The 18,289-nt window shown below is 42.0% G+C and overlaps 1 protein-coding gene across 4 annotated transcripts in view; it reads right to left on the bottom strand.

Annotated features, from left to right (window-relative positions):
* The window catches only part of WIPF2 (WAS/WASL interacting protein family member 2), a 63,384-nt gene that overhangs the window by 12,546 nt on the left and 32,549 nt on the right, over positions 1–18,289 (bottom strand). For all 4 annotated transcript variants that reach the window (XM_006155931.3, XM_006155929.3, XM_006155932.3 and 1 more), the window contains 4 exons: positions 7,738–7,869; positions 3,614–3,746; positions 2,549–2,665; positions 128–778 (listed from right to left, as the gene is read on the bottom strand). In XM_006155931.3, the coding sequence (XP_006155993.1) occupies positions 128–778; positions 2,549–2,665; positions 3,614–3,746; positions 7,738–7,800 (964 nt within the window). In that variant the 5' untranslated portion in view covers positions 7,801–7,869. The remainder of the gene's footprint in view (positions 1–127; positions 779–2,548; positions 2,666–3,613; positions 3,747–7,737; positions 7,870–18,289) is intronic.

Here is an 18,289-nt window from a genome sequence, read left to right as displayed (position 1 = left end):
TACAACAAGGTCTGACACATTAAAAAGTTACCCAATAAATCAGCTGAGTGAGTAATAATTCATCACTGATGTGATGCTTTAGGGGAAGGAGTGAAGAGAGAAGATGCAATCACCTCGAAGCACTTACCTGCTCCCCGACTGGGAGGATCTCGGGCTGGGGGAGGTGGCCTATTACTGAGTAAAGAGGTGGAGGCTGAAGTCGGTGGAGGAGGTGCTAGGCCTCTCACAGGCCCTGGTGTCTTCCTATGCAAAGAATTATGTCTCTGTGGCAGCTCAGGGGCTGACTCATTAGTGGGACTGGAGGGTCCATTGGGGACTCCAGGAGGCTGGCGGTAAGGCGGAGGAGGAGGAGCCAGAGACTGGCCACTTGGTCCTGTTCTGATATTCACAGGGGAAGGAGGTGGTTTGACTGGGGGAGGAGCAGGAGGTCCCTCTCGACCAGGGTGAAGCCTCTGTCCAGGTGTTGGCGGCAAGGGTTTCTCTCTGTTGTAGGCTGGGGCTTTGTTGCTGTGCATAGGCAGAGGCGTGGGGGGTGCGTTGGCACGCCGCCCTGGGGGAGGTGGCGGAGGGGCAGAGGAACTGTGCTTCATGCCCGTACTGCTGGTGGTATTAGGCCGAGAGAGGTCTGGTAAAGAGGGTCTCTGCATCCGGGGCAGTTCTGGGGCTCGGCTGCTGTCTGTATCATCTTGAGGACGCCCACCGGCTGTAGACACTGGAGGCCTTGGGGCAGCGGCTCGAGAACTGGGGACCTGCAGGGCTGGCTTACCAGCTAGGTTCTCTACAAATACATCAGACAAGAGCTGGTCAACAGAGCTAGATAAATATCCATCAGTATGTCAATTCACCCAGCCTTCTTTGTACGACTTGCATAGTTTTAGGTTTTAATCTGGTTTCAGGCTCAGGACCCATTATCAAATATTGCTGATACTAAGTTGAATACATTTTGCCAGAGGGCACCTGTGTTCACAGGGGTGGGAAGGTAGAGAGAAGGGGAAAGTGAGAAAGCACCCCTTATGGGGAATGGTCACACCACAATCCCTTCTCTTCCATTTCTCCCTTTCAGGATTTTACACACACACACACACACACACACACACACACGTTTCTGGTGCCAGGCTCAGGACTCAAACCACATAGCTGGCCATGTGGAATCCAGCCACCTTAACCACCACACCACAAGCTGGCCTGAACATATTTTTTAAATTTAACTTTCAATCGACAAACATTGTGTATATTTATGTGATACAATGTGACATTATGGATATACACACACACACACACACATACATACATAAGCACACACATACTGTGAATAAGTCAAGTAAGCTAATTAACATATCTTTCACATACTTTTTTTTATGGTGAGAACATTTTAGCAATTTTGAAACACACAATACACTATTATTAACTACGACAGATCGCTAAAACATTTTTCTTCTAACTTTGTACCTTTGACCAACAACGCCCCGTTCCCTATTACACTTTGACCCCATTACTCAGCTCTACTCAGCTCTACTGCTCTGGTAACCACCATTCTACTTTCTAGTTCTGTGAATTCAACTGTTTTATCAATAGGTCCCATATATAAGTGAGGATCATATGCAGCAATTATCTTTTTTTCTTTTAAATAGTTATTTAATTTCACTTATCATTATTATTAATTTGACCAGAGAGAGAGACAGAGACAGAGAGAAAGGGAAAGTGAGAAAGCAAGCCACTCAGGACTCAAACCAAGGTTGGCCATGAGGGAATCTACCACCTCTAACCACCATGCCACCTGCTGGCCCCACAGTAATTATCTTTTTGTGCTGACTTATCTCACTTGACATTAATGCCTGTCCTCTAGTTTCATTCCTGTTGTTGCAAATAACAGAATTTCTTTTTTAAGACGGAATATTCTTGGGGCTGGCAGGAGGTGTGGTGGTAAAGTTGCTGGACTCTCACATGACCAACCACAGTTCAAGTCCTGGACCTGGCAGCTTGCTTTCTCACTCTCCCTTCTCCGTCTTTGTCTCTCTCTGCTCAAATTGAATACTACTACTACTAATAATAATAATTATTAATTAATTAATTAATTTAAAAAGACTGAATATTCTTTTTTAAGATTTATTTAATTGTATTTATTCATTCATTTATTTTTTGACCAGAGACAGAAACAGAAAGAGAGAAAGAGAGAGAGAGGAAGTGAGAAAGCAAGTCACCACATTCAGGATTCAAACCGTGGTTGGCCATGTGGAAATGTCCAGCACCTTAACCACTATGCCACCTGCTGGTCCCAAGACTAAATAGTATTCTCTTACATGTATGTGTATGTGTGTATATACATACGTGTGTATATACATAAATATATCACATTTTATTTATTCAAGTTGAATACATTTTTATTTAATCTCTCAGCTTTTGCTTTATCCCACTCTCTAACCCCTCCCCTGCTCCCACTTCTCCTTCCTCCCATCTCTACCACACTACTCAACCTGAGATAGCACACTTGGGACAAATCAGAAATTAATGCACTTGAAAATAACCCAAGAAAGTATTTATCAGATACCTGAGACATCCTTGGCTCCCACAGGTCGAAGCTTCGGCACTCCTCCTTGGAATAGACCTCCCTTGGGCTGCAGGGCAGCTGCTCCAGGGCTATAACCAGCACTGCTTCCTTTGGGCTCTGGAAAATAGAACATCAGTGTTTCATTTCACATGCTCTGGGTTAATGACCAAGCCAATCTAAAGAAGAAACTACTCCTCTATCTGGGCTGTAATTTGCAAACAAACCAATCTTATTTTTGCCTTTCCCTTAAAAAACTCAAGGCCTATCTGCACCTAGGTCTTACACCATGTGAGGTGCACAATATTTACTGTGATGAAAAAGAAGAGAACAAAAAGCCAACTTTCCCTTACTTATTAAGGGCAAAGAAGTAACTACAGTAAAGAAATGTTTGGGGCCAGTAGGTAGTGTAGTGGTTAAGGCACTGGACACCACATGGCTGTGATTTGAGTCCTGGATTCAGTAGCTTAAAACTCACGTTAGGTATGTGTGCATGCATGCCAAAACATCCTGAGAGAAGAATGGGGGAGAAGGGACTGCAGCATGGCCATCCCACCTGGGGGGGGGGATTTCTCACTGTGTCTCTGTCTCTACCTCTTCAGCAAGCACATGCACCCTACAGCAAAAATCTTTCAAAAAAAAAAAAGAAAAGAAAAGAAAAAGAAATGTTCAACAGAGTTCTCTGGGGTCTCTTTGTAAGGAGGATAATGGCTCAGGTATGAACAAACTCTTCACAGGCCTAGATGAATGCATACTTACAGCAATAATAAAACCCTCCTAGGCTTCAGCCAAGAGGTTTCTAGGAATATGCTGCTCTTCTCAAACAGTGCCAAGGGGTGTGCTTTTGGGAGCATTAGTTCCAACATGAGATGGGAGTCTTAACCTTGAAAATATTTACCAAGGATAAAGGAGAAATTTCTAAGATATTCAAATGGACAGATGGAGAAAGAGCCAAAGGACATCCCATGACAAAGTTCTCCCACTCAAGACCCAACAATAAGTCCAGCCACATCTACAGGTGGATCCTGAGATCTTGGTGGTTCACCAGGAACTGAAGCTCAGACTTACTCTCAAGGATGGGAGCACTCCGATCATTAATGTTGGTCACCTTCTTCAGCTTGGTCCCTTTGCAGATATCCTGTAAGAGGGCACCTCGACCCCGCTGCTCATCTCTACTCAGCTTGGGCTGCTCTGTGTTTGCCTGGAGAAAAAGGGAAATGTTAGTTCACTCTAAAAACTTCCCTTCATCACAAGCTCGATATAAATGACTTAAGCCAAATGCATTCCATGAGATGCCCGTCTAACCTAATCACATATATTGTTATGTGCCAAATAGCAATGTCAATGTGCATTATCATTCTTCTCAGTCTTGTTCCTCCTGTTCTACCTTCTGTGCAGGGTATAGGTCTCTTTCCTTCTCAGAGGCTTATGATGGTGGGCCTGTACTAATATTTACTGAGTATATATTGCTAGGTTTTGTGTTAAGACACTGTCATCAAGGAAAACATTTATTGAGACCCTACTATGCATCAGGCATTGTGCTAAGCACATTACTTGCATTATCTCATTTAAATCTTGAAATATTCCTATGAGAAAGGAGAATTATCATTATCCCCTTTTGGAAAACATGGACCAGGGGACCAGCAGTTGGCATAATGGCTATGTCGCTGGACTCCCATGTAATGGACCATGGTTCGAGTTCTGGACCCAGTGGCTTAAACTCATGCCAGGCGCATGTGCATGCATGCCCAAGATCCTAAGAGGAGAATGGAGAAGAAGGAATTGTGGAGTGGCCATTCCCACTGGGAAGGTGAATCCTCACTTTCTGTCTCTCTGTCTCTCTCTTTCTGGCGAGCATATGTGCCCTATAGCAAAAACCTCTCAAAAAATAAATAAATAAAGTATGGAACAGAATCCAAACCCAAACACTAAAACTTTATTTTTTTTAAAGTTTATTTCTTCTGAAAGAGAAACAAATAGACAGCACCTTTAATAGTGCCTCAACACAGGGATCCAACCTCCAGCTTCAGCCAACCCTGGATCATGGATACACACATGCCCAGTATACTCTGGGAGGTCTCCAGGCATGAACGCAGAACAGTCCCATGTGAATTAGCCTTGCAGAGCTTCATGCTCCACCACTACACCACTGTCCAGTCCCAGTTTAAAAGAAAGAAAGAAAGGGAAAAAAAAGCATAGAGCTTTTTAAACTAACTACCCAGTGGAATTTTTTTGTTTTTAAGTTTTTACTATTGACATGTACACTCACCAGAGAGAGCCAGACAGACGGGAAGAAAGAGAGAGGAAAAATGGGAAGTCACCCCCCCCGGGGGGGGTGGGGAATGGCTATGTCCCATCCCCTCTTCTCTATTTTCCTCTTGGGATTTTGGACATGCATGCACCTGTGCCTACTGTAGTGGGATATTTTGGAAGCCATTCAAAATTATTTTAACAGCTGGCCCCATGGCCTAGGGGTTAAAGGATTCCACATGGCTGGTGGTTCAAATCCTGACGACAGTGACTTCAAAAATATATCCAAAAGAATGGAAAAATGCAGAAGTGATTCTAACATGACTATGCCCCACAGGAGGGGTGCTTCCTCCCTTTCCCTCTGGTGCTCCCCCCCTCTCCCTCATGGGCCTTCTATCAAAAAACAAAACAAAATCCACAGAAGTACTATATGAAAAAAATAAGGGAAGGACTTTCTAAGCATAATAACAAAAATAAAAGAAAAATTAACAGGTACTTAATTATTAGAAATTAATAAACATTGGGCCATCAGGTGGCATGGTGGTTAAGGCAGTCGGACTTCCACATGGCTGACCATGGTTCGAGTAGTGGACCTGACAGTTTGCTTTCTCACTTTCCTTCTCTCTCTCTCTGGTCAACTTCAAAAAAATAAATAAAATAAAATAATGATAATGAATAAAATTTTTAAAAAAAGAAATGATTAAACATGGCCAAACTGAACTTGTATTTACATCCATAAACCTATTTCTCTTCATAAATAGGACATCATTCAACCAAGCCCCCAAACCACCTTCCTCTTCTTCACTCTCCCATCTGTCACTAAACTCTTTGAGTAACTCTTATCTCTAAACCCTCAATTTTCCTTTTTTTTTTAAGAATCATTTTATTTTGGGTTGCAGGTGGCATGGTTTGGGTGCTGGACTCCCACATGGTCAAACATGATCCAAGTCCTGGACCTGGTGGCTTTCTTTCCCACTCCTCCACCCCAGTCAAATAAAAAAAAAATAATAATGATAATAATTTTTTTTCAAGAATTATTTTTGGACCAGCAGATGGCATAATTGTTACATTGCTAGACTCCCACGTAGTCAAATGCAGTTCAAGTCCCAGACCCAGTGGCTTAAAATCCACACTGAGCACATGTGCATGCATGCCCAAGATCCTGAGAGGAGAAGGGAGGAGAAGGGACTGTGGCATGGCCATCCCCGGGGAGTGATTTCTCACTTTCTGTCTCTCTGTCTCTCCAATGAGTGCACACCTAGCAAAAATCTCTCTCTAAAGAAAAAAAAATATTATTTTATTTAATTTATTTATTTTCAATTTGACCTGAGAGTGACAGACAGAGAGGGCGAAAGGAGAATGAGAAAGCAAGACGCCAGGTCCAGGATTTGAACTGTGGTCGGCCATGTGGGAAGCCAGCACCTCAACCACCATGCCACCTGATGGCCCCAGACCCTCAATTTTCAATGGCAACAGTCTTTCGTCTCCAGTCTTGACCCCAAGCCCCTAATACACTGTCCATACTATTAAATATGACCCTTCTAATACAAACCAAAACAGGTTATTATTCCTGCTACTGGACATACCTCTCCATCATCTCAGAAGAAAAATCAAAACCCCCAGCCTACATCTCCATTTTCATCTCCCACTATACCCCCTCAAGCAAAACCTCTGTACACTTTCTCACAACTCAGCATCCTTTTACATTCTGCTTCCTTGACTTCAAATGTTCTCTTCTCTTCCTGGCTACTCTACTCATTGTTTAAGACTCATTTAAGTATCACTTCCCCCAGAAGCCTTTTTTGACTCCTCTTCCAAAGGAGTACTATAACCAGAGCAGCTATACTTTCATGTATTTCGCTTATTGAGTTTCCACACAAAACTTCATCTAAAAAGGAGTTTATACATTGCCTTAGATGTCTCATCTGTTAAACAACTAATGCACACATGGGCACATAGACCCCCACACCCTGTTCCAGGCTGTTCTTCCTTAAAGTCACTTTTACTTCTAAATTTAACAAAAATCAGAAGGCACACAGGTTCCTTCTTTCTCATATGATACCAGGTGTCACAACCCAGGTATGGTTAAAGTGGCTGCCTCTTTGGTTCAGAAACCACATTGCTTTTATTTTCTCTCATTATTATACTTTCAGTCTTCTTACCAATGCATTCCATAGCTTTCTTTCTTCCTTGACAAAGTTTTAGACTTGATAAACTTGGTCTAAAATGAACTGATAAGGAGTAGAAAAGGAGGAGATGGAATGGTAGCAAGATACAACCAAAAGGAATCCCCATCCCTTTTCTCAAGGACATTAGAAAAATGACACACTGACCATCAGAGAGCAAATATTTCAGGGGAAAACACTAGCTCCTACTCCAATGCCCCCATCCAAATCACCATTTATAACAAACCAGGACAAGGAAATAAGACATGCCATTATGGTCCTAAGAAGACCTCTCAGGAATCAGAACTGGTTGACGAGGATAGACTTGTTTATTTTCCATCTTCCTATTCCACATGTCCCTGAGTATACTATGTCTTATACAAGAAAGCCCTATGTATCCATTAATACTAAGACTAAAGACTGCGGATGTTAAAAACAATTAAAGAACAACTCGGAATAAGAATGCTATGGGTAGAAACATCGAGAATTTTTAACCAAAGGAGGTTAAAAACAGCATGTGAGGCCATCGCTTTTATTTGCTCAAAGATTCTAAGCCTGGTGGATGGGGTTGGCAGGTGGCGTGGTGGTTAAGGGCACTGGACTCCCACATGGACAACTGCAGTTCGAGTCCCAGACCTGGCAGCTTGATTTCTCTCTCTCTCTCTCTGTCATGTCACTCTGTCCCTCTCTGGTCAAATTTAAATAAATAAACAGACAAATAAAAGTTAAATAAAATAATTACTTAAAAAAAGATAGCCTAGTGGAAGGACTACCTACCTGATTGAAAGTGGGAGGTGGAGGAGGACCGGGTGGGGGTGGAGGGGGAGGAGGAATTGGCATCCTTGCCCTGTTCCCAGTTGGCACTGCTCTCTCTCCGTCTTTATTTGCAGCTTTAGGTCACTCATATACCTGTAAACAAAACAGAAATTTATAAGGACAATAACTATTAGCAAACCATACGATGGAGAACTAGACTGAGCATGCTATCAGTGAGACTAAGTAGCTCATCTCCTAGTTTCTCTGTGATAAAGTCCAGGGCTTTGTTAGCTTTTTCTAAAGAGAGCCACAAAATAGGCTTTGTAGGCAATGTATGCTCTTTGTTCCACAGTACTCAGTTTCGACAACCTTTTTTTTAATTAATAAACTTTTAGGGGGAAATTTTTGTTATAGGGCGTGCATACTTGCTAAAGAGACAGAGAAAGACAGACAGAAAGTGAGAAACTACCCCCCCCCAGGGGGATGGCTGCACCACAATCCCTTCTCCTCCATTCTCTCAGGATCTTGGGCATACATGCACATGCATCCAGTATGAGTTTGAAGCCACTGGATCTGGGACTCGAACCACAGTCAGCCAAAGTGGGAGTCCAGCAGCATTACTACTACACCATCTGCTGGCTCCAAATAATAAACTAAATTTTTTAGAGCAGTTTTAGGTTGAGAGCAAAACTGAGCACAAAGTATAGAGAATTCCCACACCCTCTATCCTCACAAATGCACAGCATCCTGCACTGCAGTGGTACATTTATGACAACCCTACAGTCACCTCATTACCGCCCAAAGTCCACACTTTATATTAGGGTTCACTCCTGATAATGTACAGTCTATGGACTTGGACAAACATAATGGCAATATAAGCATTGTACTATCATACAGAATAATTTTACTACTCTAAATGTCCTCTGTGTTCTGCCTATTCACCCCTTTCTCCCTGCCCCGACCCTAGCCAACCACTGATCATTTCACTGTCTTTATAGTTTTTGCAATCATACGCCACATAGCATGTTCAGATTGGCGTCTTTCACCTACTAGTATGCATTTAAGTTTCTTCCACGTCTTTTTATGGCTTGATAGCTCATTTAACAATAAATAATATTCCATTGTCTGGATATATTATTCTATAGATTGTTTATCCCTTCACCTACTGAAGAACATCATGGTTGCTTCTAAATTTTGGAATAACGAAATTTTAGAATTATGAATAAAGCTGCTATAAACACCTTAGGGAAGGTTTTTGCATGGACTGAAATTTTTTTTTAAGAGTTATTTAATTTTATTTGTTACTAAGACAAGAGAAAGGGAAAGTGAGAAAGCAAGTTGCCAGGTCCCTGACTCGAACCGTGATCGGCCATGTGGGTGTCCAGTGCCTTAACTACCATGCTACCTACCAACTCCATTTGTATAAACACGAAGGTGACTGCTAGACCACGCGGTAAGAGTTAGTGTAGTTCTGTAAGAAACTGCCAAACTTCTAAAGTGGCTACCCCATCCTGAATTGCCACTAGCAATGAATGAGAGTTTCTGTTGCACCACATCCTTGCCAGCATCTAATGGTATCGATATTTTGGATTCTGGTCATTCTAACAGGTTATGTGTAGTGCTATCTTATTTTAATTTGTGATTTTCTAATGGCCTGTGATGTTGAACACTTTTCCATATACTTGAATAATCCATATATCATCATCTCCTTTTGTTTTTTAGTTTGCTAGAGGGTACGTGCAAGAAGACAGAGAGGAAGAGAGGAAAGCAAATAGGGATGGTCACACTGCAATCCCTTCTCTAGTTTTCCTTTTGAGATTCTGGGCATGTATACACATGTGCCCGGTGTTTTCAAGCCACCAGGTCTGGGACTTGTCAGTTACCTAGCTGTCTTAACCACACCACTGGCAGGTCCTATATATCTTCTCTAATGAGGTATCTGTTTAGGTCTTTTACCTACTTTTTGAATCAAGCTTTTTTTTTTTTTAATTGAATCTCAAGAGCTCTCTGTATATTTTAGATGATGCTCCTTTATCAGATATGTCTTCTGCAAAATATTTTCTCCCAGTATGTGGTCTATCTTTTCATTCTCTTAATTTTTATAAATGTGAAAAAATGTGAAAAAAATGTGAAATTTTTTAAAAAGGTGAGAAAAAAATTGTTTGTGGGCCATAAAAAAATAGGCTAAAGACAAGCTCTGACTAAAATATCCATAGTGGGACCAGCAGTTAGCATAATGGCTATGTCACTGGACTCCCATGTAGTCGACCGTGGTTTGAGTCTCAGACCCGGTGGCTTAAAACTCATGCCAGGGCACGTGTGCGTGCATGCCCAAGATCCCGAGAGGAGAATGGAAAAGAAGGGACTGTGGTGTGGCCATCCCCCCTGGGGGGTGATTTCTCACTTTCTGTCTCTCTGTCTGTCTGGCAAGGGCATGCGCCCTATAGCAAAAACCTCTCAAAAAAAAAAAAAAATCCATAGTTTACTGACATCTGGTATGGTCATATCCCCAGAATCTGATTGGAGTACAAGGCAGCCACTTATCAGGTCATAAAATACATAACATTCTGGTAGGTGGCAAAGTGGTTAAAGTGCTGGACTCCCACATGGCTGACTGTGGTTCAAGTCCTGGACTTCACAGCTTGCTTTCACACTTTCCTTTTCTCGCTTTCTCTGTCTCTTTCTGGTCAAATTAAATAATAATAATAAATAAAATAATTATTTTTTAAAAGATTAAAAAAATACCATTCAAAACCTATTACTACATAGTTATCCCTATATTACAGTCTGTAAGTAATCCTCATTGCACAGAGTACAGTAAGACAAAAGTAGGGAGCTCATTTATCCTAATGTATTACAGTCGAGTTTACTGGAAAATTCCACCAAATATAGGAAGAAGTAAAAACAGCAGGTCTTAGGGACCAGCAGGTGGCATGGTGGTTAAGGTGCTGGACACTCCCATATGGCCGCCCACAATTTGAGTCCCTGAATCAATACATTGCTCAAATTGTACTCTCAAAAGTGAACTCCAAACCACATTTTCAATTGTATGCTGAATGATTTTCTCTAATTATTAATTGAACACAAATTTTTCATAAAACTTCAGTGAAAACACTGCCCAGCGACCAGCAGTTAGCATAATGGCTATGTCACTGAACTCTCATGTAGCCGACTGCAGTTCGAGTCCCGGATCCAGTGGCTTAAACTCACGTCGGGCGCATGTGCATGCGTGCCCAAGATCCTGAGAGGAGAATGGAGGAGAAGGGATTACAGTGTGGTCATTCCCCCCTGGGGTGTGATTTCTCACTTTCTATCTCTCTGTCTCTCTCTGTCTTTCTGACGAGTGCATGTGCTCTATAGCAAAAACCTCTCCAAAATAAATAAATAAATAAAATAATAATAATAATAATAAAAAAAGCAGGTCTCACAATCTCTTTCAGAAAATGGAAGTGAAGGGAACGCTTCAAGGGAACGCTTCTCAGCTCACTTTATGAGTTCAGCATCACTCTGATACTGAAATCAGAAAAAAGCAATACAAAACAGAAATACAGACCAATATCCCTTGTGAATTTAGATGTAAAAATCATCAATAAAATACTAACAAATTAAAAAAAAAAAAAACCTGATTGTAAAAGCCCTCAAAAATCCCAACTCTAGGGGCCAGCAGGTGGTATGGTAGATAAAGGCGATGGATTCCTACATGGCTGACCATAGTTCGAGTCCCGGACCAGGCCACTTGCTTTCTCGCCTTCCCTTTCTATTTTTGGCCAAAATTAAAAATAATAAGAACAACAAAGAATGGAATTAAATAAATAAATCTTTTTTTTAAAAAAAAGAAAAGAAAATTTCAACTCTTGCCAGTGCTATCACCTGCCTACCCAACTGAGCTATTTACTTAAACCACAAAGAACTGGATAGAACTTTGGCTAGGTGGTTCCCATGAGGAATAGTATTTGAACTCACTTCAAGAAACAAGCAGCTATCTCCCCTCCAAGGGAAGTAACTTCTCATTTCTGGTTTCAAAGCTATGTGCTGTCTTTCTTGGTCAAGGATCTAACGCACTAGCTTTAAAAATTGATCAAAACAATAAATCCTCATAATAGAACATCTAACACTAGGAGGGTAAATTTAAAATAAAAGAAATGGAAAAAAACTTTCTCCTCTTTGAATTCCCTGGATTTACTATGACCAATCTACTTCAAAGTCTCTACAGTGTTATCAAAGAAAGCTAGCAGAGAAGACTAGGAAAAAGAAAAATAACAGTTTATTCAGAAACAGTTTCAACTAATTCTAGCCACCTTAGTTTCTGTCTTTTCTGGGTTTCTAGTTCTGGCAGCCATTTGTTAGTGCCATGGCTGAAATGGTCCCCTAGAAAAGCCTGGAAACGATTCAGATCTGTCCCTAAGCCGCTCATAACCACAGGTGATCCAACCTGTAAGCTGCAAGGTAAGTAATGATCTAAAGGAACAACCTATGTGCAATGGTGAGCTCCACTTATTTAAGCAGAGCAGTACTCCTCTATTAAGGCAAACCTTTTAAAGCAGCCTACTGGAAAAGAGCACTAATACATTACACAGTTAAAGATGCTTTCTTAAAATAGACTCAACTCAAACTTCAATTTCAAAACAGACTCATCAAAGAAATAACACTTTGATCCAGTGACTGACTTTAGTGTTGACTTCTGGCAGTGCTCTCTTCTCGTTCCATAAGGACTATATGCACGACACACTCTTATCAGTGACATTTATTACACAATGATGCTCTATAGTATTATCATTCCCAGGTGAGGATATAAAAGCCCCAAAGTGGGAATGCATGCGTATATACACTCCCACATGGCCAACCACAGTTTGAGTCTCAAACCTGGTGGCTTGTTTTCTCAATCACGCCCCAGAGGGAATTGTCACACTGCAATCCCTTCTCCTCCATTCTCCTCTTGGGATCTTGGGCACACACGTACACGTGCCCGGCGTGAGTTTAAGCCACCGGGTCCAGGACTGGAACCGCGGTCGACTACATGGGAGTCCTGTGACATAGCCATTACGCCAACTGCTTTTTTTTAAAAGAATTATCTAACTTTATTTATTCATTGATTCATTTAATTTGACCAGAGAGAGAGAAAGAATGAGAGAGCAAGAGAGAGAGAGAGAGAAAGTGAGAAAACAAGGGGTGCTTTCTCACTTCCCACTCCTCTCTCTCTCTTCAGCTGGTATAAGTGCACTCTGGAAAGATTATATATAAAAAAAAAATTTGTTTTCTATTCAATATCCTAATGTTTTACTCAAAATAGTCCTACATTTTTTAAAGGATTATTTTATTTTCTTTATTATAATTTCACATGAGTTTTGCCAGAGAAAGAGAGAGAGAAAGCAAGCCACCAGGTCCTGGACTTGAACCACAGTCAGCATGTGGGAATTCCAATGCCTTAACCACTACACCACCCGCTGGCCCCAGTCCTACATTTCTTTTTTAAAGTATTTTATTTAACTCTATTTATTTATTTATTTAAAGTTGACCAGAGAGGGACAGAGTAAGAGAGAGAGGGAAAATGAGGAAGCAAGCTGCCAGGTTGGGGACCAGAACTGCGGTCAGCCATGTGGGAGACCAGCATCCTTAACCGCCGTGCTGCAACCTGCCAGCCCCGATAGTCCTACATTTTAAGAGGAGACCTCCTTAGTATGAAGACACCAATTACTGCCTTTTATATTTATTAAATGGAGGATCTAATTTAGTTGCTTTTTCATACACTTAAAATGATCTAAGAGGGGGAGATAGTGTGAAGGTTAAGGCAGCTGGATCCCACGTGGCTAAGTGCAGTTTGGGTCCCAAACCTGGTAGCTTGAAAAACATACCAGGCACGTGTATATTATCTGTCCAAAATCCCAAAGAGGATGCAGGAGAAGGGAATGTGGAGTGGCCATACCTCCTGGTGGGTGATTCCTCACTTTCTTTCTCCCTTCCTACCCCTGTGAGTAGCAAAACCAAACAAACAAAATATATACTGCCTCAGGCTGGCAAGTGGCATGGTAGCTGGGGCGCTGGACTCCCATATGGCTGACCACGGTTCAATTCCCAGACCTGAAGGCTTACTTTCCTACTATTCCTTTCTCTCTCTCTGGTCAAATTAAACAAATACTAATGATGATAATAAATGAAATAAAATAATTCTTTTTTTTTTTTTTTGGAGAGGTTTTTTGCTATAGGGCGCATGAGCTCACCAGAAAGACAGAGAGACAGAAAACAAGAAATCACCCCCCAGGGGGGATGGTCACACCAAAATCCCTTCTCCTCCATTTTCCTCTTGGGATCTTGGGCACGCACGCACAAGCACCTGGCGTCAGTTTAAGTCACCGGGTCTGGGACTCGAACCGCGGTTGACTACATGAGAGTCCAGCGACATAGCCATTATGCTAATTACTGGTCCCATAAAATAATTCTTTAACAAAACAAAATATGCTGCTTCTCTCACTCAGCAAAGTCTCAAGTGTCTCACAAGAATCAGTCATATGAATACGAGGAATCTGGGATGACCACAAGAAATCATCTCTTCTTTCTTAAATACATGTTCAATTATTTAATATTCTATTAAACCTTTCCCCAACACCAAGAAGCAGAGTAATAAGTAAAGCATATTTCAGGATGCTCTCTGAAAAATCACAATAGTTCTACTCTGTCTCCAGACAACCTAAGGAGAAAAGCGTTGTGTCTCCAAGAGGAAAAATCTCAGACACTCTCCTCCAGAAGCATTCTTCTGATCTCATAGTTCAGATCAAATGAAATTTCTCTAACAAGAGTCAGAGATGGAACAAAAACATTTGGCAAAAGGAGAAAGTCAGCTGCACTAGGACAAAAAAATTCACATAACAGAGAATGAAGTTTTTGTTTGGTGTACTTCAATCCCAGCCAAAAGAAACTATAGCCTTGCCTAATGTGGCTTCAATAACCCAGTTAGGTGGGGTGGCAAGATTTCAAGCATGGACATTAAAAACTCACTGACAGAGCACACTAGGTCAGCAGGTATCACTGGGAAGTGGAGATGCTGCCATGGCTGTTGGTGAGCCTGAGGGGCACCTCTGCAGGACCTGGTCCTCAAGACAGCCACAATGGCTGAAAATGGTGATAATGGGAAAAAAGGCTGCTCTAGAAGAAAAAAATCTGTCATCAAATTGAGTATTTGGAAACTTCAATTTGCCATGGGACAAGGTTTTTTTTTGTTTTTGTTTTTTGGGAGAGGAGTTGCTATAGGGCACATGCGCTCGCCAGACAAATACAGAGAGACAGAAAGTGAGAAATCACTTCCCGGGGGATGGTCACACTACAATCCCTTCTCCTCCATTCTCCTCTTGGGATCTTGGGCACGCATGCACACGCGCCCGGCATGAATTTTAAGCTACCGGGTCCAGGACTCGAACTGCGACTGACCACATGGGAGTCCAGCTACATAGCCATTACGCTAACTGCTGGTCCCCAAGCAAGTTTTTAAAGGAACACATAAAACTGGATGAAGGCTGGGTACCTTTGGAGATGGTGATAAAATTCAGCAAATTAAAGGCCAGCAGGTGGTGTGGTAGTTAAGGGCACTGAACTCCCATATGGTTGACGGCGATTCAAGTCCCAGACCTGGCAGCTTGCTTTTTCACTTTCTCTCCCTGCCCTCTTTGTCCTTCTCTGGTCAAATTAAAATTAATTAATTGATAAAATAAAGTTTAGGGACCAGCAGTTAGCGTAATGGCTATGTTGCTGGACTCCCATGTAGTCGACCATGGTTCGAATCCTGGACCCGGTGTGCTTGCGGCCTGAGAGGAGAAAGGAAGAGAAGGGATTTTGGTGTTAGGCATGCACACACGCACACACACGCCCAGTGTGATTTTTTTTTTAAGTAATTATTTTTTTTAAGTCATTTATCTATCTATCTATCTATCTATTTATTTTAGTTTGACCAGAGAGAGAGACAGAGGGTGAGAGTGAGAGAGAGAGGAAGTAAGAAAGCAAGCCACCAGATTCAGGACTCGAACCCTGGTTGGCCATGTGGGAGTGTCCAGCACCTTAACCCACCTGCTGGTCCCTCCCCCTGTCTTTCTGGCAGCGCACACACCCTACAGCAAAAATATCTCCAAAAAAAGAAAAAAATAAATAAAATAAAGTTTAAAAAAATTTTCGACAAGTTAAGGGGCTAGCAGGTGGCATATTGGTTAAGGGCTCTAACTCCCACATGGCCGTTCATGGTTCAAGTCCTGGACCTCGAGGCGTGCTCTCTCACTTCCTCCCTCTCTCTCGTCAAATTTTTTTTTCTTTCTTTTTTTTTTTTTTTTTCCTTTGGAGAGATTTTCACTGTAGGGCGCATGCGCTCGCCAGACAGACAGAGAGAGACATAGAGACAGAAAGCGAGAAATCACCCCCCAGGGGGGATGGTCACGCCGCAATCCCTTCTCCTCCATTCTCCTCTCGGGATCTTGGGCACGCACGCACACGCGCCCGGCGTGAGTTTTAAGCCACCGGGTCCAGGACACGAACCGCGGTCGACTACATGGGAGTCCAGCGACATAGCCATTACGCTAACTGCTGGTTCCCTCGTCAAAATTTTTTTTAAATGAATGAGTGAATGAATTAATAACATTAAAAATAAATAATTCTTTAAAAAAAAAAGATTACAGGGACCAGCAGTTAGCGTAATGGCTATGTCGCTGGACTCCCAAGTGGTCAACCGCGGTTCGAGTCCCAGACCCAGTGGCTTAAACTCAAGCCAGGTGTGTGTGCGTGCCCAAGATCCCGATAGGAGAAAGGAGGAGAAGGGATTGGGGTGTGGCCACTCCCCAATATTTGCTGTGTTTGATGCATCTGGGGGCTGGCAGGCAGATGGCGTGGTGGTTAAGGCACTGGACTCCCATATGGCCGACCACAATTCAAGTCCTGGACCTGGTGGCTTGCTTCTCTCTCACTCTCTTGCTGTGTGTCCCTCTCTGGTCACATTAAAACAAGTAAATAAAGTTAAATAAAATAATTTTTTAAAAACAGTAAACACTGCATCTGCAAAGAAGTTTGTAGAGACGCCTGGTCAGATGTACAAAGGCACAGAGATGCTAATACTTTTCAAGGAAGATTACTTTGCAAAAAAAAAAGTACAGAAAGAAGACAGCATAAAATGGAAGCAAAATTAAGAGCTAAACAAAGACAAGAATAAAAACAGAAGTTAGCAGGAGATGCCAAAATGAAATCTCTAGAAGAAAAGATTGGATGCTTGCTGAAATTTTTGGGTGAGTTAAATGATCAGACCTGCAGACAAGATTCACATATCCTTTTCTCAAATCATGGTGAGATAAAATGGATAGACTTTATCAAAGGAGCAAAAGAGGGCATAATTCTGTTTAAAGAAAAACCAAACGGCCAGCAGGTGGCATGGTGATTAAGGGTGCTGGACTCCCACATGGCTCACTGCAGTTTAAGTCCTGGACTTGGTGGCTTGATTTCTCACTTCCCCTCTCTTTCTCCCTCTTGCTCTGACCCTCTCTAGTCAAATTAAAATAAACAAATAAATAAACTTAAATAAAATAATTTTTAAAAAGCCAAGAAACTCTAAGAAAAGCCAAAGATGCAAATAATGGTAACCTACAATTAAGGACCAAACCAGTCACTTGTGAAGTACTAGGAAGAGAGGTAGGTAGAAAAAGCGGCATTGAAAAAAATCACCCAAGTTCAGCAAGAATCCCCTAAACACATGCAAGTCAAAAGGTCGCAAATTTAAAGGAAAAGGAAACAAAGCTGCTCAGCCGGGTCTGCTAAAGAAAAAGTACAGACTCGGGGCAAGAAAACCAAATTCGATAGTGATGACGACTATGATGAAAATGGCGCAGCTCGACCAGTGAAAAGAGCAAGAGAAGAAACAGATGTGCAAGAACCTGCATCAAAACATAAAATGGAATGGAGACTAGTAGTTTAGTGAACAAATTTTTTATTCATTCTAATTAGGCTTTAAGCTGCCTTTCGTCTTTGAAGCCTTTTAAAAAAAGAAAACTGGGAACCAGCAGTTAGCGTAATGGCTATGTCGCTGGACTCCCACGTAGTCAACCGCGGTTCGCGTCCCGGACCTGGTGGCTTGGAACTCACGCCGGGTGCGTGTGCGTGCATGCCCAAGATCCCGAGAGGGGAATGGAGGAGAAGGGATTGTGGCGTGACCATCCCCCCTGGGGGGTGATTTCTCACTTTCTGTCTCTATGTCTCTGTCTGCCTGGCGAGCGCACGCGCCGTAGAGCAAAAACCTCTCCAAAAAAAAAAAAGAAAAAGAAAACTAAATTAGGTTCATGTCAATGTCCACCTGTAAGAACAGAAAAAATTTTTATTTAACTTGTCTATTTATTTTGTTTTGTTGCCCTCATGATGATTTCTTAAAAATACATAGTTCTCAGGGCCAGCAGGTGACATGATGGTTAAGGCAGGGGGATTCCCACATGGCTGACCATGGTTTGAGTCCTGGACCTGGCAGCTTCCTTTCTCACTTCCCTTCTCTCTGTCTCTCTGTAGTCAACTTCAAAAAAATAAAATAATTACAATGAATATAATTAAATAATTCTTTTAA

Source organism: Tupaia chinensis, unplaced genomic scaffold, assembly GCF_000334495.1.
Source record: "Tupaia chinensis unplaced genomic scaffold, TupChi_1.0 Scaffold000477_1, whole genome shotgun sequence".
In the NCBI taxonomy this organism is placed as follows: domain Eukaryota; kingdom Metazoa; phylum Chordata; class Mammalia; order Scandentia; family Tupaiidae; genus Tupaia; species Tupaia belangeri.
This window is presented reverse-complemented; position numbering and strand designations above follow the sequence as displayed.